Below are 20,573 nucleotides of genomic sequence, written 5' to 3'. Positions count from 1 at the left end.
GAGTATCATTGTGGTCAGTCCAGCAGGGCTTCCTCCAGGGATGTGCAATGATGCTTGGCTGTGGCAAGCTTAGCAGGCTCTTGGTCAAACCCAGGGCCTGGCTCTCTTTCCCATTACTTGGCTTACTAGCATTTTTTTGCCTTTTATGATTTCCAGCTCAATCACAGCAAGGACTTGCTAGGGGATTCAGGTTCAGCAAAACACGAGTGCGTGTTTAACCTGAGCTGCAGTCAGGTTCTTGCCAGGACTCAAGCATTTGCTTCAGATGATGCATATGGTAAATGCTTCCAGCAAGTGCCTGTAGAGCTGCTAAAAATCTCACAGAATCACTAGGTCCATCCAGACCCTTTCCAGCTGGATGTCAAGTCCTGGTTGTTCCTGCTGTGCGGATCCTTCTCAGCACTGCACAGCCAGGGTTCCTGTGACACCCTGGATGCATGGCTGCAGTTTCCTTCTCCTCAGAGCCGCTGGCCAGACCAGGTGTCCCTTTGTCCTGTCCTTTTCTGGGACCATCCCCACACTGCTGTGGATCTCAGGTCTGTTCAGCAGCAGTGGCAAAGAGCAAACAGCAGCTAACGGGTATTGATGGCTGAGGCCTGCTTCTTCATTTATTTACAGACAAATGTTTTAACCTGTCATTGTTAAGAAATAATATTGATTGGAGATATTTTGTTTTATTCCTTCGGTCTGTTAGTCAAAAGGGCAATTCCTCCTTTAATATCTTCCCGCCATGGGCTCGATTCCATTGTACCTTGTCCGGAAAATCTTTTATTTTCAAGGCACAGGGAAAATTATCTTTATAAAATATAAACTGTAGGAATTTTCATTCCCCTCTGGCTTTAGGAGGAGGAGAGCAGCTGGTAGAGAGTGGATGAGAAAGGCTTTATCTGCTATATTTTGGTTACTGTGCTTTGAGTGATGGGTTTAATAATTGATAGAGCAATTTAGCAATGATCCATAATCCTGAAAGAAGCCTACGCTCCCCTCCCTCTCCCTCTCCCTCCCTTTCTCCTTCCCTTCGAGACTGACAGGCTGCTCTCAGTGGTTTTGTCTGCAAAATTTCATCCCTTGGTTTCTGTAAACAGCCTGACATGGGAGAGGGGGGGAAAAAAGCAAATGTTTCTAAATCTTTTGTCTTGTTTCCACAAACAGCTGCACTGTCTTCTCCAGCTCTGGGCTTCAGTCATTTATTTTCTCACATGCTCTTGCTGAAGAGAGCAGGAGGTTTTCTTTAAGGCCCTAACCTAAATGAATGTATTTACAATGTATATAGGAGAGCACAGAGGTGCAGAGCCTTCCAGCAGGGACCCCTCCCTCCCCATTTAAACCCAGGCTTTGTTCATGGCTGAATCCAGCTTTCTTAATCCCAAGAAAGATGCATAGGGATGGCAAAGTGCTTGATATGTAAGTGTGGTTTACTTGAAAGTCTTCCAGGATTAACCTATGGAAATTGCTTTTTCCAAGAGCCTCATGTGGATGGTGGCAGCGAGCAGGGGGATCCTATTGGAGTGCCTGATAGGTGTCTTTGTGACTCCCCGTTTTTCCAGATGGATGCAAACCCATAGCAGCACAGGGTTGTGTTTCCAGGTGCAGGGTGTGCACCCCCTTCACAGGGTTAGGGGGTTCCTGGGTGGGATATCCACAGTAAGTGTGGGAAGAGAGCAGGAAAGATGAAGCAGAAAAAGGAGACAGACAGAGTGAGCCAGAGAGAAAAAGAGACAAGGTTAGAGGTACTGAGTATGTGTTGGGGCCGAGGCAGAGTGAGGAGAGGGAGGAGGTGCAGCCTGGCAGAAAGCCAGGTATAAGCAAAGTCAAGTGAGATGTATTAAATTATGTTTTTCCATATGTATTACATAGATGCCAGATTGACAACAAGTTGTAATTAAGCATGACATAAAGTCAGCTATGCACAGCTGTATTATTCCTTAAAATTACTAGGGGTGAGGTCCTTTGGGGCACGGCAGAGTTTCTGGATGCTCCACCATGGGAGGTCTCTAAGACAGGCTAGCTGAATGCTTGCCAGGAGTGACACAGGCTGGCCCAGGATTGGGGCAGGGAGGGAGTGGGTGGTTTCCTGAGGTTCAGGCTAGCCCTGTCTTCCTCTGACACCATCCTCTGGAGTATTTTCACCCTTCCCAATCAGCACCCTGGAGGAACGTGAGCAGTGGCCAGGGCTGGTGGGTAGTCTAGTATGCTTCTGTGAGTTATTTGCTATTAAATAGCCTTAACTATCAATGAGAGGCTTGGTTGATAATTACTCCAGTCAGGTTCAGAAGTAATTGTTGTGTAACTTGCTCTCTGTTTTTAAAAGACAGACCTGTGTGTATGTACACAAGATTAAAACACCCTGGGACCTGCACCTAAACCACGGGACACACTCCTGTGTGTAGGAGGATCTTGGTGACCTTCCTTTTGAGGAATGTATGGTCACTGAGCCTTATAGAGTTAGAGAAATTTAGACGACAGGGGGCCCTGAGAGGTCATTTAGTCCATCCTGATGGTCAAGGTAGAGTCTGCTATGAGATCAAGATCAAGACTTCATCTTGCTGCGTCTTAAAAGCCTCCAAGGATAGAGACTGCAGAGTCCCTCAGGGCAGCCTGTGCTGGTGGTTCATTTATCTGCACAGTGGAGGTGTTTTCCCCATTCCCAGAGGGATCCTCCCCTGTTTTGGTTTGTCTGTCATCTCTGCCTTCTGCTGCCCACCTGAGGGAAGAGCCTGGCACCATTTTCCCTATGTGCCAGAGGAGGAGGGGCAGGCTGCTGTCATGGACATGATAGTTCTCCCTCCCCTGGAGGGTTGCTCCAGTTCACCCACCCACTGGGATCCTCCGAGCAAACAGGTGTCCAGATGTGGCTGGAGATGGGTTACCTCATTCCTTGGTCTGCTGGTCTTTTTCCAGGGAGGCTGTTGGTCCTACCAACAGGGGTCTTCCTTTCTAGCCCACTGCCCCTCGAGTCAAGGTGCTCATGGCCATTCCAGCTGAGCAGCTCCCCAGTTGTCACCAGTGCTTTACTGTCCCAGGGGCCAGACCTGGCATTTCTCCTGGCCTGTCCAGGTCCCTCTGGGTGGCAGCCCTGCCCCCAAGTGCATGGTCAGGTCTCTCCAGTGTGGCATCACCCATAAACTGGATGAGAATGCACTCTGCCTCCTCCTTAGGTCAGGGATAAAGATGTTACATGAGACCAGTCCGGGATAAACCCCTGCGGTACCTCACTGGTTTACCAGCCTCCAGTTTATATTTATGTCCTGTAACATAAACCATCACCGAGGGCTGAGTGGATCCAGCCTCCAGTCTTTTGAGCTGATTCAGATATTTCTTGAAGTGTTGCAGTCTGATCTTGAGGGATGGGCAAGAGCAGTGTGAGCAGTGCAGTGTTGGAGCTCCCTTCTTTCTAGTGGTGGTTGTATAGGTGGTCTGGCAGCCCTGGAAATGGCTCTGGCTACACCCACAGTCCTTCCCAGAAACCAGGTGCACCTGTGTTTGACCTGTGAAATACAGAGCCTGCTAGAAGGCCCTGTATTTTCATATATAGTGGCACTGTCCTTCCTTATCATTGAAAGCAATGCATCTTTGTGGGCAAACAGTATCCTGTGACCAATTGGGTGGCATTCCTCTGTGGTTCTTTCCCTCACTCAGGAATAAACCTGAGCTGACTGGCCTCCCCATGGCTGGAACTTTATGCTGGAATCTGAAAGGCATAGTGTGCCTGCATATTCTGGGATGAGTCTCCCAGGGCTGTTCCTTGCTCAGGGATGCAGGAGAAATGCAGAAGTCCAGCAATGAGGGTAAGCCCAGAATTTCCCTGCTGAGTGACACAAGTGGGGCCTAGAGCTGCTCTCCTGTCCCCTGCGTGCCATGGGGAGTGAACAAGGAGGAGCTGTTGGTGCTTGTAGGTGTGTTGAGCTCTGGGCCTGGTGGCTGTCTTGATCACAGACACAAAAGTCTGCAGATGCCCAGCCCTGGAGCAGAGGATGGCCTTAGTCTGGGGGTCATTCATATCTGATGTCTGCATCCCTTCCAGGTGTCTCTGTGTGAGTGGAGAGGTGGAGGGGTGAGGGAAATAGCAACTGTAACCTTTTACTTCCAGAATATGAGCCTCTCTCCTTTTACATCCTTTCACTTTAGAAATTATTTAGAGTCCGAGAGGTACAGAGGAACAAAAAAAAAGATTCTCTGTGCATTCCACCTCCATTACCTTAGAGTTAAAGGTTCTTTTCATTCTACAGTACATGGCAATAAAAGATGGACACCTCCACAGAATACAAAAGAGTCAAGTGAGCAGGTATGAGAAAGAGTCCATAAAGATGCCTAAGAAAGGATTTTTCTGAGAGGAGGATAGAGCTCCATCACTTGAATAAAAACCCCTTTGTAAGACACACAAAGGATGCAGTTCCTTGTCCTCACAAGAGGTATCTTGGTGCATGGGAGAGCATGAGCCAGCCCTGAGTGAGGTGAAGCCCTGGCTGTGCAGCTGGTCAGTGCATCCCTGCTTGGGCAGAGGAGCTCAGCTCTGGCCTCTCTGCCCAGGGCTTCCTGAGCTGAGATGTGAAAGCTGCTGCTTCCTGGAATTCAGGCTTTAGCAGGTGACTCAAGCAGGTAGGGTGAAACAGGAGCTGTGTGTACCAGCTCAGAGACATCTTCACTTCAGGTCTGTCTGCACTGCCTGCAGCTGCCCCCAATCTTCCTCTGGAAGCAGGAGCACTGTCTGCTAAGGTGCCAGCAAGTCTCAAGTCTGGAGTTATATTTTTGTCTGATGTGTATACTTGTCCATGAAGGACTCTGCTGAGACTATCACTCTTGGCCATGGGACCCTACCAGAGGTGGTAAATTATCCCTGAGGAAAGCAGTTTGCAGGGAAGTTTTAAAATTCAGAAAGAGCCCAGCTCTCTGAATCTGAGTCCGTGCAAATGAATTTTTTTGGCATTTGTTTTTAATGTCCTGTGATGTGTGGGTGAAAAAGCCAGCGAGCTAGACTGGTAATTAATTTTCCTGACAGAAACACCAGACAATGAAATTACCCTGCCACAAAGCAGGGTTGCTAAAGTAAATACTCTGCCAGCAGCAGGCCTGAAAGCAGGACAGGGTCGTGTGTGAGGTGCAAGCAAATGATGAGATGGCACTTCTGCCTCTGGGGACCTGTGGGTGCTGCCAGCACGGGGACCCTGGGGCACTGGCAGCACTCTGGTGTACACAGGCACATTCAAGCTGAGCTCCAAAGGATGGGGGACTGACTGGACTCACTGCTAAGCCGAGGAACAGGTCACTCATTGCTGTCCAGGCAAGTAATTTGGTCAGAAAGGGGTAGGAGATGTGGGAAGTGGGGATGGTTGCTTTTGTCCTGGAGATAGAAGCTCTTGGCAGGGCTCTTCAGTCTTTCCCAGGCTGGTGGCAAGTGGTTTCTAAACCTTTGGTCTATGATGGTGAGATTTGTGTGAGCTGTAGAACAGGTTGTGCCTGTGCATGCAGGAGGGGAGTGCCTTTTGTTGGAAGACATCGAGGGCAGCTCATGGGAGAGGAAGGACAGGAGGGCAAAGTTTTCTGTTTTCCTTCTGTGTGTCTTGTACTAGAGGCAGGAGTTACTGTGCCAAGAGTGTTGCCGATGCACAGCCAAGAAATGGGTGGAGAGCAGGAAATGGGGATGTTCTTGCATGTATTGAGGTATCTGGCAGCTGGCTCCATTGTGTGCTGTCAGACAAGGTCCTCACCACAATCGAAAGGTTTGGTGAGTCTATGTTAAAAAACCTGTACTGTTGGTACAGAAAATATTTCTCTGTGCAGTCATGGAGAGAGATCTGCTGAAGATCTCCGTGCTGTTCGGGAGGGTCTCCTGCCATGTGAATCGTCCTTCTGATTTATGATTGTGGTAGTCGGATGTGCACACTTTCATAGGGCATTTTCCCTTTTTACACAGTGTTAGCAGCTGCAGAGTGGAGAAATCTAACACAAGAATTGGTTAAGGCATGGAAACTGTTTTCTTTACTTTTTGGAAAGAGAATTACACCATCTTTAATGCTGAACTAAATCTGAGTGCTTTTAGGAAAACAAGGGTCAGTTGTGGAGTGGACTGCATGCACATTTTAGGACCAGAGTTATTTAATGTATTAATTATCTGTAAAAAGTGCTGGACCAGTAGTGAAGTGTTCAAGCATGCAGATATCACAGACTTGCTTAGGTTAGGCTACAGAAAAGAGTGAGGAGCATTTAAAGGACTTGATCTAGATTACAGGAAACATTATGCCAGATCAGTGCAGTACTGAAAGGCAGTAAACACTGGAAGAGAAAAAATGAACTATTTCTGCATAATTCTGTGTCCTAAATTAACTGCAGCTTCTCTGGAGAAAGGACTGTGTGTCTCAGAGGATCTCCCAGATAAAACATCTGCTGAAATGCCTCGTGTCACTCCAAAAGCAAACAAAATATTAAGCTTAGGGAAGACTGGAACGTGAAAGCATTCTGCAAATAGTGTAAAATAAGTCTGGGGAATGTCTTTGTGTTTAACTCTTTCTAGGTCTGTTCAGCCTGTCTCCAAGCAGTCATGTCAGGAAGAGGAGTTGTAGGGTCAGGCAGTGGAAGTGGATTGAAACATCCATGGGATGGTACACTGAGAAGCCAGAAGCTGCTGCAGACATGGGAGAACAGGGCAGAGCTATAAAAATAGCTTGTGTTAAAGGACAGGTGATTCAATCACTTCCATCTTCACCGCTAGACCAATCTATGTGAACATGAAGTGAAAGGTGACAAATTTAAACCTGGTGAAGGAAAACCAAGCTTTAAACAGCTGAGCTAGGATGCTATTGAAAGCAGAAGGTTGCCTGTGGAACTCTGTGCCACAACATGTGATGGAAGTCAAGATCTCACCTTGTCTTAAAAAACTGACATGGTTATATTAAGAAAAAGAAGAGTTGCACATTAGATCCTATGTACAGAAGGATGTATGCATCCATAACTGAGCGTAAAGAGCAACTTCCACCACAGTAGAGGTTCAAAGGTATTGTATCAATGGACAGATTATTTCATTACAGAGCTCGTAGCATCCTGCCCCAAAATGCTTGGTATTGGCCATCTCAAGCAGGCAGAGCACTGCTCCTGGTGACTGCAGCTCCCTCTTTCACACAGCAAACAGGAGGTATCTAGGCTGAAAACCTGGCAGCCTGTGTGGTGTCCACTACCTGTTGTTCTTGAGCTGTCTTAATGACTGCTTAATTACATTAACAAGACCTTTTTGTCTTAGGCCACTCCCTCTCCATGGAAAAATCACAGTTATGATGTGAAGACTGTGAGAAAACCACAGCAGCTAGTGGCTGTGATGTACATAAGGCCCCTAGATATAGTCCCTTCTCACAGGCACTCTCACCATTGTTAGAATTCATAGAATGAGTGGTGTTCTGTTTAGTTGCATTTTATGTGTTGAAATAATATGGACATTGATTAGTGCTTTTCTTCCCAATTGCAGAGATGAAAAATTTCTTCTGCATGTAAAAAATAAATTCTCTCCTAATTCCTGCACACCAGAAAGTGGAGCTTTCAGGAAAACCCACTGGACAGCTAAAGACTCGGGAGAAAAAAAAAAGAAAAAAAAAAAAAAGACATTTTGGAACCTCAAATTCTAGGTCATCCCTTCTTGCAGGGGTCTGAAGGTGTTGGCAGCATAAGTGTGGGGAGAGAGGAAAGGAGGTGTGTGCTGCATATGACAGCAGTGCAAGTGTTTTCTGTGAACAGGGAGTTTTCCACACAAAATCATGTTGGGAATATCCCTGTAGTCCACCCCTCCACTTGAGTTAGTGGGAGGGATTTGAAGTTCAGGCGATTCGTGGCTGAGCTCTCATTAGTGACCGGGGACATTTCGTTCACAATGTGGAAGGCAGGCAGGGAGAGGCAGATGGCTTTGAATGCAGGATTTACATAGTAATGAGATTCAGGTCACCATAGCTGTCTTTTTCTCTCTGCATTTTGTCTAGGTGTCGAGTAGTGTGTAGGGATGACAGGGATGACGGAATGGGAAGGAAAAGAGGAAAATTAACCCCTTGTTCATGAGGAGAGATTGCTGTTAGAACAAAAAGTTTATCACAGTGAGCTAAAGAGCAGTAGGGTATGACGATGACAAGCACAGAGGAAGCTAGAAGGGCTAAGTGTAGCCACTTTTTAAGTTTCTGACTAGTTTTTTTGTGGGAATGCCACAAAGAATTCTAACTTTAAAATCCCTGGATTTCCTGTAATTTTTACATTCTGCATTTCTGGTTTAAGAAGAGGTAGTTTGGGACTTTTATCATTACAAGTCCCCCCAAAACTGGAGGAGTTTGTGGACTGAAGACGGGGTATGGATTCTTGCTACAGGGTCTTTGTTTCTTTGGAAAAAAAATTACCATTTTGCTTGGTTTCTTGGCTAAAGACTTGTCTTGACATGACTGTGTAATGGCGTGATTAAAACATAATATTTTCCACTGCAATTGGTAATCCTTAGTATGATCTCACTAGTGTCAGATCTTATCCTGATGACAGATGGGGAACTGGGAACCATGGGTCCTATTTCAAGCTTTGGATGGTGGCACTTGATTTGCTCAATAGCCAACTCCAGGCATTCCCAAAATATGCATGAGGGCCCAAGGAATCCCAAGGCTATATTTAAAATTATGAACGTTTTAAAGCAGTGTGTGGGGTTTTTTTTATCTGTCTTCTGCTCTTTTTTTCTTTATAGTTAGAGGGTTATGGGAGAGTAAGTTATTCTTCCTGCTGTACGTACCGTGAAACCAGAAGCTGGGGCTTCAGAAGAGTTACAAGAAGAACAGGAGAGAAGCTTTAGGAGATCCTTGTATAAATAGGAACTGCGTCACATAACTGCATGTGGACATCTAGGCAGAGGTGGGATAAGTAAGGAAGGTGTTTGTGTGTACAAGGTTTTCAGTATTTGGAAAATATTTTTGGTTCTTTCACACAGAAGTTTATGAAACGCAGAATGTTTGGAGCACGTAGGTCAGGACCCACCTCACCTCACCTTGGCCACTGGAGTTGAGCGAGTTCATCTAACCTCATCCTACAGACCTTTTCAGCATCAGTGGAGAAGGATTCCAACCACCCCAGGGCAGTGGGACAGGTTCCCCCTGGAAGGGGAGGGAGCAGAGGTGCTTTGGTGGCATCTCCTGGAGACTGCAATAAATGCATAGCCAGAGAGGTGCTGCATTTTGGCTGCTTGGGCTGAAAGGGAAAGGGAAATCTAATCAGGCGCCTGGGACAGACTGGGAAAGGAAGGCTTCTTGGCTACTTCCTCCTGAGGAAAAGGCTTAGGTCTAATAGATCTAATTACATTATTTCTCTGTTTTATTGTTACTGCCATTTGTTTAAAAAGTCAGTAATCCTTTTATACCAGTCCTGTAATGATTATTTAATGTCTGGCTGTTTGTGAACCCACGGAGCTGTGTGAACAGAGGATGCTTCACTGCAGGGGATCTGCACAGTTCTCCACAGGAGAGCGAGCTGGGCCTGAGAGCCTTGATTGGGTGCCTTCATATTCCCACTTGCTGGATGAAAGCAGCAGTAGTTCTCTCCTTTACAAAATGCTGCCAAATGTAGGGCTGTCTCTTGGTTGTATATGGCCACAGTACTCTTCTGTAAGGATAAATATTCACCAACTAACGTTTGGCTAGCAGGCACTGTGCCAGTGACCAGTGTGTCCCTCAGCTCTGTCAGAGCAGTGACACTTGTTGGTAGCAGCTCTGTGAGTGTCACGATGGGCACCAGCTGCCCTATACCAGCCGAGCCGTTCTGCCCCCCTTGCTGATGTTTTCTGACCTCTTCCTTTGCAGAGCCCCTGAAATCATCCTCGGTTTACCCTTTTGTGAAGCAATCGATATGTGGTCATTGGGATGTGTCATTGCAGAGCTGTTCTTGGGCTGGCCCTTGTACCCAGGAGCTTCAGAGTACGATCAGGTGGGTGTGGATATTGCCCTGGGTGCTGGTAAGTGCACACATCTTCTTCCCTTCTCTTGTCAGAATGAACAGATGCCAACTTTTTCACTTTTGCTAATGATGGATCTGTGTTTCTTGCTCTCCCAAGTCAACATTGTCATCATGCATCTGGGAATCTATTCCAGGTAACCAGTGTGCAGCTCGGTTCGCTGGCTTTTAAGGCCTGGCCGCCTGAGTGAAGTCTCAATTGAGAGTCAACGCTGCCATTGACTGGAGACTATGTACATGTCTCTCCTCACTGAGCAGAGCAGGCACCCGTTCTCTGCTCTAACAGCAAGTGCTGTATAAAGCCTTATTTGTCAGAAGAAACTGCACAAACTCGGCTGCATTTCATAACCCCTTTTATGAGAGTGCATATTAGAAGCAATGACAAGAAGGAGGACGTTGGCATTGATGTAGGCTTCCAGTTAATATAAGCTGTCGTCCCTTTTCTCCCGATAGGATTTTATGCTCTTTTTGTAGACCTAAAAGTGATAATGCAGCAGCAGCTAGAGCCAGGGCTGTAGAAAACTTTGCATTCCCATAGTATTCTTCAGGCTGATCTTAGCTGTCTGCAAATACAGCCTGAAAAGGGTCTTTTTTTCTTTTAGGAAATAATTTTTTTTTAAAAAGAAAAAAAAAAGGCAGGATAATAAATAAGTTTTTCACACAGTGAAATGTTTTCTTGACTTTTCTTTTGAAACTAGTATTTTTTTATTCAGAGCTCTAAAGGTAAAATTTGGCAGGGGAAATAACGTGCAGCAAAGAGCAGGGCTGTTAGTGACTCTAAAGGAAATCAGATGTAGCGGAGAAACTTACAAGCGTTTGAAAATCACATACCAAGCATGAAGAGTAGATTTCTTTCTCTTCCCTGTTGCACCCCAAAGGCCATAAAACACACAGCTGAAAAAGAAATCACCATACCTTACTGGCCAGCTTAACTGCCCAGCAGAAAGCTTCCTCTGGTAAAGTGTGACGAGGGCTCCTGGGGAGCTGGGAAAGGGGTAGGGGCTGAATCTGGCCCCTGGCTGCAGCGCTGGCACTGGCTGCAGGCAGGATCCTGGTGCCTCTCAGGTGTGTGAGCTCTGATGGACCTAAAGAGCTGCAGAGCTGAGCAAGCCATGCACAGTGAACTGGGGCCTGAGTGCTTGGAAGTGATTGAAACCACGGCTGCTTTTCATGCCTTTATTTATTTAATGTTTTTATCAGTCTCTGTTTCTTCTCTCAAAAACAGTTTGCATTCTTCCCTAGAATTTTCTAGAGTAGGTGACTGGTTTTAGTAGTTTTGCAGAGTTTGCAGCAATTTTGCAGAATGAAGCCGTTCAGGAGTCAGGAGGTGCCAAAGTTAAGGTTTTGTGTGGTACCTCAGGCATGTGTGACATTGGTCTTTAATTGTGTAATCACAGACCCTTTCTCCTTTATAAATAAATAAAAGTTTGAGATCCTGGAAACACAAATAGAGTGTCTTTTCGCTGTATGGGTGCCAGTGAGGTCATGCTTGTGGATGCAACCCAAATAACATCATGTAGTCAGTAGAGACAAGTAGTTTCCATACCATGAGGGCGTCAGTTGGCTTGAGTGTATATTTCACCTTAGTTCAAAGCTAGTCACTTCATAATCCTCTGTTTGGAACTTCAAACTGCTCCTAGGACAGGCTGTGTGCTCAGGTGGAAGAAAACCGGCAAGAGTTAGAGAGCAAATATCAAATTTGCTGAAATGACTTCCTGGAGAGGAGAGGGTGCAAAGTGTTGAGACATCCCATTGAAATCACTGTGTGGGTCCTTCTCTTTGATCTTTAAAAACTTAGGGACTTTACTCTTTTCATCCTTAGGCCTTGTGGGAATGCACTCTAAGGGTGAGTTTCTAGTGATGTATGTGATAAATGGAAGGAATTCCATACAGAAATTCTCTTCCTCTCATTCCTTGCACTGAGTTTTTTGGGTGAAGTCTTTCTATGTGCTACATCTTCTTTTTTTATCAGTTCTGTTGGTTCAAATGCCTCCTGCACTCCTTCAAGGAAGATCTCCAGAGATCTTCACAGGACAAACAGTGACCTCTCATCCTTTTCTTACAGATTCGCTACATTTCACAGACGCAGGGCTTACCAGCAGAGTATTTGTTAAGTGCAGGGACAAAGACCACGAGGTTTTTCAACAGGGATACAGACTCACCATATCCCTTGTGGAGGCTGAAGGTAGGAAGACATTCCCTTGTTTCTTGTACCTAGCAGCTGTTGGTTGGAAGTGAGGAAACATTCAGGTCACCTCAGAACCTAAGTTTCTGCTTTTTGCAGTGCAGCACAGACATAGGGGTGGGTATTGCTCAAGGTAAAACTGCCATCCCCAAAATTTGGAGCCTATAATACACCTGCTTGGCATTGTGATGTTGGAGATTTAAGTCCAGCATTGACCTGGAAATCTCCCTCTAAGTAGTCAATGAATTGGCCTCTAGTGGGCAGATTTTGCTCTAATGTCTAGCTCACTGCAGGGGGAAAAAAAAGGCAAGCATTTTAATTCTGCAATCAAAACTGCTAGTAAAGCAGGTGAGCCCTGTGTGTCCTGTGCCAGCGTGTTTGGCTGCGTGCTGTCCTCAAGGAGAGAAGCCAGTGGGCTCCTGGGATGGGATGCTGCACCTTATGCCAGGGTGGATGTAAGAGACCCACCATAGCTGGGAGGACCCTCAGAGGTCAAATAGAAGAGATAAATCACCTTGTGTCATACAAGATGTCGCATAAATGTGGTGGAGATTGTGTAGATGGTGTCTGGTCAGGCAAGAGGGACACGATGGTCCGTGATGAGGACAGGATGAGGCACATGTGGGAAGTGGCACATAATCTGCAGCTGGTTGTACGGCAGTGTTGGTCAATACCTGTGTCCTGTTTTGAGCAGACGCCAGATGACCATGAGGCAGAGACGGGGATTAAGTCAAAGGAAGCAAGAAAGTATATTTTCAACTGTTTGGATGATATGGCACAGGTAAGAGCACTGGTGAGTAACCAGCAAGACTGTTCACATGCTTTCCAGCAACACTAACAAAAGGGAATTATCTAAGTTCTCTATGTATCCTGTTCTTGGGTCAGCTTCTGAAAAATACCAGGATTATGCCTACCAAATTAGCTGTTACGTGCTGCTTTGCAGGGGTGACTGCACACAGGGGTGTGTGTGCTGTAGTAAAGCAGCCTTGGTAAGTGGCTGAGGTACATCTCTGAATGTTGAAATCCTGGGTTTTCTCTTCTCTCTCCAGTGCTCTTCTGTATGACTGCTGGCAAGTCCCTTGGTTGTCTGTGCTTTAATATTTCCATTCGTTAAAGGGTGACAATGGAAATATTCACCATGGGCACAGAGGAGTGTGCTCACTGTAAAACATCTCTAGCTGGGGGAAGAGTGGGAAGTACTAATTCAGCGTCAGTTCCATATTGTTGTGAGAGCTAATCCCAGCATAACCACTCTTGTGAGAGGAGTTTGTGCTGACAAACCAGTGTCCAAACTGGCCCAACACTAGCACCAAACTGGGGTTTGTGCTAGCAAGGTCTAGACATTGTAGCAAGTAAAACATGGAAACATGCAGGAATGGAGGACTGGAATCAGAGGAGACTGGATAATTCATGAAATAATGTGACAAGTCTTTTTTTTTTTTTTCCTGGCACCTGATACATGAATGTGATGTTTTTCATAAACCTACTGACAATTTTTATGTATTTTATATATTTTTTGCTCACAGGACACATAGATAAGTATCTGATGGCACAGTGTATGGTAAATACTGTGATTATCAGTGCTTGCCTGCTACCACATGGAAGCTGTTCATCTTCAGTGGAGAGTGACTAAGTGTTTCATTAGCCACTGACCCAGGCGAGCTGAACACTTAACAGTCTGTCTGGAGATGTGACATGCACAAGCCAGATGAGTGGCCACCACGGAGTCTGGCGTGGCTCGTCAGCAGCTACTCCTTTAGACAGGGAGGCTCGCAGGGCACCAATGTGCTCCAACGAGGAGTAAACACAGTTTGCTGGAGACCTGACCATCTGCTCTTCCCCTTTGGCACTCACTCCTGTCCCTTCTCCTTTAGGTAAACATGACAACGGATTTGGAAGGAAGCGATATGTTGGTGGAAAAGGCAGACCGGCGGGAGTTCATAGATCTGTTAAAGAAGATGTTGACGATAGACGCGGATAAGAGGATAACACCCATTGAAACTCTGAGCCACCCTTTTGTCACCATGACGCACTTGCTCGACTTCCCTCACAGCACACAGTACGTGGCTTTTGTTCCCCTTGGGCTTTGAATTGAGGGGTGAAGAGGAGAGCTGGTTGTGGTGGAGACCAAGTGTATCTGAGGGGCTTTGTTAAGATGTTTAATCCCTAAGTTTTCATCGTTTCCTGCTTAAAAAAAAAAAAAAAAAAAAAAGATGATTTCCAACTCAAGGTTGCAAGAATTGTGTTGTAGGTGCTTGGCATTTAAAACGCTGCAGTGTGTGCTACATTAATTATGTAAATATTCAGTAATTACATATTTTTACATTAAAATGCAGAAGAAATTATGCAATTAGTGCTGAAAGTACCAGTCTATTTCAAAGTAATACAGTCCTGATTGTTACTGGAGTAATCAACCTTACCTGCAGCGGGGAGCCAGCCCTTCCTCCCAGAACCTTCCCATCATGCCAGGAGTCAGCTTGGGGCTGTTTGCTTTTTAAGGGAAGAGCTGTTCTGCAGCAGGCTGTTTTACAGGCATAAGCACCAGGACAAGGAGTTCACTTTTTAGCTTGGTTGTTGTCCACCTGTGTCACCTTAAATACCACGTTCTCACCTCATCTGACACATGTGGAATGGGGACGGGCTCCGCTGCCTGATGGAGATGAGATGAGAAGAAGTCATGTCTTTAAGCCTGACTGCCCCTTCTCCTAAGGCTGCACCACAGCACATAAGTGCTGTGCACATAAGAGCACAGCAGCCTGAAACACAGGATACCTGCACATAGCCCACTGCCCATGTCCAGTTCATATAGGGACAGGCTTCTCAGGTGTAAGTGGAGAAGGTAGACACATAGTGGGAGTTTTCCAAACCTTTTAGGACACTTAGCTTTGAACATCCTGCTTTACAGCACTTGGCAGCTTTCACAGGCTGTCCCTTCTCCTTGACAGGAGAAGAATTACTGGCGCAGTGTTCTACTTCATTGGGTGCCATTTGTATGAGTGTTTTAAAGGCTGTCAGAAACTCAGGTACAAAATTAAAGGGGGCTGCTTGAAGAGCTGCAGAGCTCATGTTTTTGTGCTGCAGAGCAACAGGTAACTGTGTCAGCTGCCCTGCCTGTATGTGTGGCTGCAGTATTTGGAGTTTGTTTGAGGTAGCTTTCCCCCTTCGAAGTAGCTGCCTTTTTGTTACATTTATCACAAGATAAGAGCATCTGCTTACCAGAAGGTAGTGGGTGCACGATCTGTGTAGACCCAGACTTAGCCTGCACAGCCATCTTTGAGCATTGTTACCTATAAATAGATAGTAAGTGATAAATTAAAACAAGATGGGGGATGATTGTGCTAAACAGGAAGAAAGTAAAGTTTCATATAAAAAACATTCATGAATAAAATATTACAGCAAAAATACTGAGTGAGCATCATAGACAATAGTCTTTTAATTTGCAGCAGTCCTTCTGACTGTGCAACAACTGATTGTGTAAGATAGGAGAGATTTGTGACCTAATGCATTGTCGTCAGAAATCTTTCCACTAACGCAACACTCCAAAACCACATCTTCATTTTTGAAGTGCTCACTTGTGGCTGCTCAGGCAAAGCCCCAGAAAGATTGGAAACATCACTGGGGCTAATAGCAGTGAGAATATTAGCCAAATAAAGAATTCAGCATCATGTCTCTGAATACTGAATGTGTCCCAGCCGGTGTGTAACCCCACAAGCCCCTCCACGCTGGAAGCGGTGACTGGCAAAGAGAGCAGTAAGCTGTAACCAGCATGGCAAGTGGATGGAACTTTGGTCTGTGATTACTTGTGGTTTGGAGAGTAGAAACATCAAAGCCTTGAAAGATGCAGGGAGCTATAATCTCTCTTGGAAATAAATTGGGCAGGCAGTAGAAAAAGTGAGAATATATGGAAGCTGTGGCTTCTGGAAGGAATCTCTGCTGTGGCACGTTTCAGAGAGGCTGCAAGTTCGAGCAGCACAAGAGGGGCTGTTCTGCTTTCTTAAAAGCAGACAGCAAAGTCAGCTTAGCTTCCCATTTCACATATTTAACTTCCTGGCTCTTAAATTGCTGAGTACTCCTCAGACTTTCTGTCTGTTTTGCTTTGTCCCTGCTGGTTTCTCCCCCACCTTTTTTAAAAGTAAAGCCAGAGAACGTGGTGCTGCATTTGTAGAGCTTACACCTTGTTAGATAAAACCATTTGGTAACACACACTGTTCACCGTGTACAGAACCTATAGCCTTCCCAGTGCTTTCTTCTTAGTGCAGGGAGAATTATATTCATACTTGACTGAAAAGAAGTGATCCAATAGCCTTCTGTATTTATTTGTTAAATGTTTGATTTTGCTGGATGTTCTGTGACCAGCAGGTACAGTTCTGGAAGTGAATGCACATAATGGGCAGCTGTGCACAGTGTCCTGAGCCTGGCTGGTCTGCAGGTGTTTATGGCCCAGATCCAGTTACCAAGACATTACTTGTAGGAACAGAGGTGACCATTTGAGTAAGAGACAAGGGATAAAAATATCTAAGTCCCCTTCATCAACCATAGGGATAATATAGGGTTGTTCTTTTTGAAGGGACACTTTGTCTCTTAAAAATGATGTGAGGATATACCCCCTACCTCCAACACCTTAGAGTGTTACAAAACGGTCAGCATACAGCTGATTTTAACTGCCTGGAATTTCTCTTTTTCTGTGTTGGGATAATGGAAATCAAATGAATGCATTTATACTTTCTGAGGTTGTGTTTCAGACTCTGAGGTCACATTTGTAAAAACAGTTACTGTGGAAGAATTGTGAAAAACCTGTATTGGTTTTCAGATGTCAAAAAGTGAGATTGTACTAAAAATACAGTGTTGCCCAGGCTCACTGTGTTGCCGTCTCTTAACCTCTGTATGCTTTGGTATTATAATTAATGAAATATGGACAGTTTCATCTACCAGCTGCCTACTGTGCTCTAGCAATGTAGAGAGTATTTAATCTCCTTTACTGGGGCACAAAATAGGATACTCCCCAAAATTTCCATTGCTGTATCAATAACATTTAAGGGAAAGTCAGTGTAAGAAAGAAGCTGTAATCATTCCCCCAGAGATCCAGTTCTCAGTGTGAGATAACCTCAGAACCAGATTTCCTCGGGGCACTGAGGAATTTGCTTTGGAATAACTTTTTGATATTAATTGTTCCATTGACTGCAAGAGGAGATGTCATGCTTCAAGATAAGCATCTGCACAAGTGTTCAGCCAGACAGGGGCAGTGTTTTAACTGCTTAGCTGGACTCAGCTCTCAGTGAACAACTACTTAAAAGGAACAAAGATGACTTTTTTAGGGGGTCTCAGTGATGAAGAGCAATAAAATTCTTCCTTGCAAAAGATATGTAAAACTATCTTTACACTTACACTTAGGCAAGAAAGTATGAGTTTTCTTTTCCTCTCAGGCTCCATCACCATGAAAAACCAGTACCTTTCATTCTTGCTCTCAGTCTCTTTTAGTCTTTTAATATAGCCACTTTGTAGTTCTTGCTCTGTCCCCTAAAGAGCAAACAATTGCTTGCTTTTGTGACTCGTACTGCAGTGCAGAGACCTGTGGGAGCACCCAGGAGTCCCAGGGCAGCTGCTCTCATCTTGGCCTCCTTCAGCACAGGGTTAATCTGACTCTCACCAGTTAAGAGAGACCTGCATAAAATAGCAAAGGGCTTTAAGAGCCTAGAAAGTGCTAAGCCTGCCGTGGAGACCTATTGCAGGGCCACTGTGATGAGCTGTTACCTGTGTGAGTCGCTTGGCTGATTCTCTCTGCCTTCCTTGCCCCCCTTTCCCTGCGCAGTGTCAAGTCCTGCTTCCAGAACATGGAGATTTGCAAGCGGCGGGTGAATATGTACGACACGGTGAACCAGAGCAAGACGCCATTCATCACCCACGTAGCCCCAAGTACATCGACCAACCTGACCATGACTTTTAACAACCAGCTGAACACAGTCCACAACCAGGTGAGGGCATCAATCACAGGCAGCCAGTGCTTGAAACATTTATGTCAGGAGGGCCTAGAAGATGAAAAGCAAAGTAGCATCCCATTTAACATGCCTGCCAAGAGATGGTGCCTTTTTACTCTCCTTCCTCTGCTCTTTTCCTCATTCTCTTTTCTTCAGGCAAGCAGTAATCTTGTGACATTTTGTGTGACGGTGAAATGTTGCCCTTGTTGTTTATGTTGTTGTTGGGGTGATAAATCCTGCTTACTTGGGAAGTTGCTATGGGGAAAAGCTCATTAGTCCCTTAATGCAGCAAGCAGTACTTCACTCCCTGGGTCAGACAGAAGTATTTGTGATCTTACAGCTCTTCTTCAAATTGGCATTGAAGTAAAATGAATTTAAACCCTCTGTAACAGACACAGCACTGATCAACAGTAACTGATCAACAGGAAAGAAGAGTTTAGAGATAATGTTTATTCTTACCTCTCATTGCTTTTACTCCAGGGGCCACAGTTGATGTGGGGATGTATGTCCCCACTATGAACACACTGCACTCTAGTTTGGTGGGCTCTGGCTAATACAAATCATGCTTTGTATTACTTTTACTTGCTCCAGTGGTGGGGGGTGCTGTGTTAACAAATTTTATGTGACTATCAGGATAAGTTGTTTGCTGTGGTACTGTATTACAGCAGTGAGAGGAAACTCTCCAGAGAGAGCACTCTTGAAGAGTGAAGCTCAAGAAATAGCTGCTTTGAAGCCTTTTGGGAACAGGCTGCTCAAGATTCACTCTAGAGATTGCAGGTGGCATTGCGGAAATGCTGTTTGGAAAGCGAGGGAGCTAAAGGAGTCTGTGTAGATGTGCAAGATGCTCCTGCGTCAGTGAGAAAACCAGACTTCTTGACTCAGGTCTTGATACATGTGATCACAGAAGGTCTTTTGAAATAATTCAGGCAGGCACAGACAGAGATAGGTCATGACTTGTTGTGAGAGGGTATAAGTTACAAACACCAGTTCCCTTTCTAGGCTGTTTCTGAGATGCTGACTAAAGAAATGCATGCTGACTAAAGAAATGCATGCTACATGCTCCCCTAGGCCCCAGCTGCAGGGCAGAGACACCGTTTCTACCGAAGTTATTTGTAGGAAAGGCAGACTTGCTTTCATTTCCTCACATTTCACTGGACATTAAGATCAGTTGTTGGCTGGGGAGATCCACAGTCATTTCTGAATTCTCGTAAGGGATGCATGTTCTGAGCAGAACTAGGATGCCCAATGTTCCTAGAAGAATTGGTAGAGATATTTCCAGGAAGGGTGTTTTATTTGAACAAGCTCTAAGCCTTTCACAATTCTCTTCAACGTACCATCTTGGCTATCTTTTGTTTCCTGTCTCTGCAAAATATCTGGGGATTGCCTCCTTCCAGTTATGGCTTCTGAGATGACAAATGTGGGAGCTGCTGTGGTTGCTGCTTAGTGTGTTGCACAGAAGAGCAGATTGCACTTCACAGCCTCTGCATCGAGAGAAGATGAGGAAAAGGAAGAAATATTTTGTTGTCACAGCCCTCATGGCTGTGGCAGTGCAGCTTGGGTCCAGTGGCAACCAGGGCAGTGCAAAATGCATAGTCAGCTCTCTTCTGCACCTTGACCAAAGCCTCCTCCTGGGTTTGTATATTCACCATGAGGAAGTATTTTCTGACATCTCCAGCAGTGTTGCTGGCATGTTTGGACAGAGGGGAAGGATGGGATCTGGTCTGGTAGTGTCTGGGTCCCTAAGCATGCATGCTAAGAATATCTGTTTAGAGCAGTTGCAGAGGTGTTTAGTAGCCTGCAACTTTTAGACTCCAAATCCAATCCAAATTTTAAAAGGAAAAAAAAAAAAAAGTCTTCAGATTTCTAGATTTTTGCAGACCTCTGGGCTGATTTATTTTGGCTTTGAAACATCCCCTACTGGAGCTGCTGCTCTAAGATATTTTAAAGACAATTCAAGTGAAGTTCGGACTTGGCAAGTATTAGCATTACTTCTGTTATGTCTTCTGATTACTTCAAATTCCAAACATAATTCAAGGGGCATGTGCCATCTTAGATACAGGGCATCTAAGAGGAAAGGCCAGAATAGATTTTCCCTCTCAGGATGAGATTTCACAGGGCATAGAGGTGCTGAGTCTATTTTACCTCAGAAATGTGAGCAGCTTCTAGAGTTATGTACATGATGAGTGAACAATGTGATTTGTGGACAGCAACATTTTCTGAGCCCATCTTCCTCGTGCTTCAAATCAGAGCCAGTTGGGTGAGAAATGGGGCTGCAGTTCTGCTGTAGGGAATGTGATGTGTCTCTGAGCAGTACAAGCAGTGCCGTGTGGCCGGAGGTCCCATGGCATGGTACAGTAGTGGTTACCTCGGGCAGATTGTGATCCTTCCCCCAGCACTGCCCTTGTCTCTTTACTCCTCAGTGTCCCGTTCTACCCCTTGTCTGCTGTTTTGGTTTGGTT

The 20,573-nt window shown here is 45.4% G+C and overlaps 1 protein-coding gene across 4 annotated transcripts in view; it reads left to right on the top strand.

Annotated features, from left to right (window-relative positions):
• HIPK2 (homeodomain interacting protein kinase 2) overlaps positions 1 to 20,573 on the top strand; it is a 138,521-nt gene that overhangs the window by 83,457 nt on the left and 34,491 nt on the right. For all 4 annotated transcript variants that reach the window (XM_005527894.3, XM_005527893.3, XM_014256865.2 and 1 more), the window contains exons 3-7: positions 9,804 to 9,927; positions 12,020 to 12,139; positions 12,834 to 12,920; positions 14,014 to 14,198; positions 17,949 to 18,111. In XM_005527894.3, the coding sequence (XP_005527951.2) occupies positions 9,804 to 9,927; positions 12,020 to 12,139; positions 12,834 to 12,920; positions 14,014 to 14,198; positions 17,949 to 18,111 (679 nt within the window). The remainder of the gene's footprint in view (positions 1 to 9,803; positions 9,928 to 12,019; positions 12,140 to 12,833; positions 12,921 to 14,013; positions 14,199 to 17,948; positions 18,112 to 20,573) is intronic.

Source organism: Pseudopodoces humilis, chromosome 5 (assembly GCF_049639895.1).
Source record: "Pseudopodoces humilis isolate 2021_Gansu_Grassland_sample_001 chromosome 5, ASM4963989v1, whole genome shotgun sequence".
In the NCBI taxonomy this organism is placed as follows: domain Eukaryota; kingdom Metazoa; phylum Chordata; class Aves; order Passeriformes; family Paridae; genus Pseudopodoces; species Pseudopodoces humilis.
This window is presented reverse-complemented; position numbering and strand designations above follow the sequence as displayed.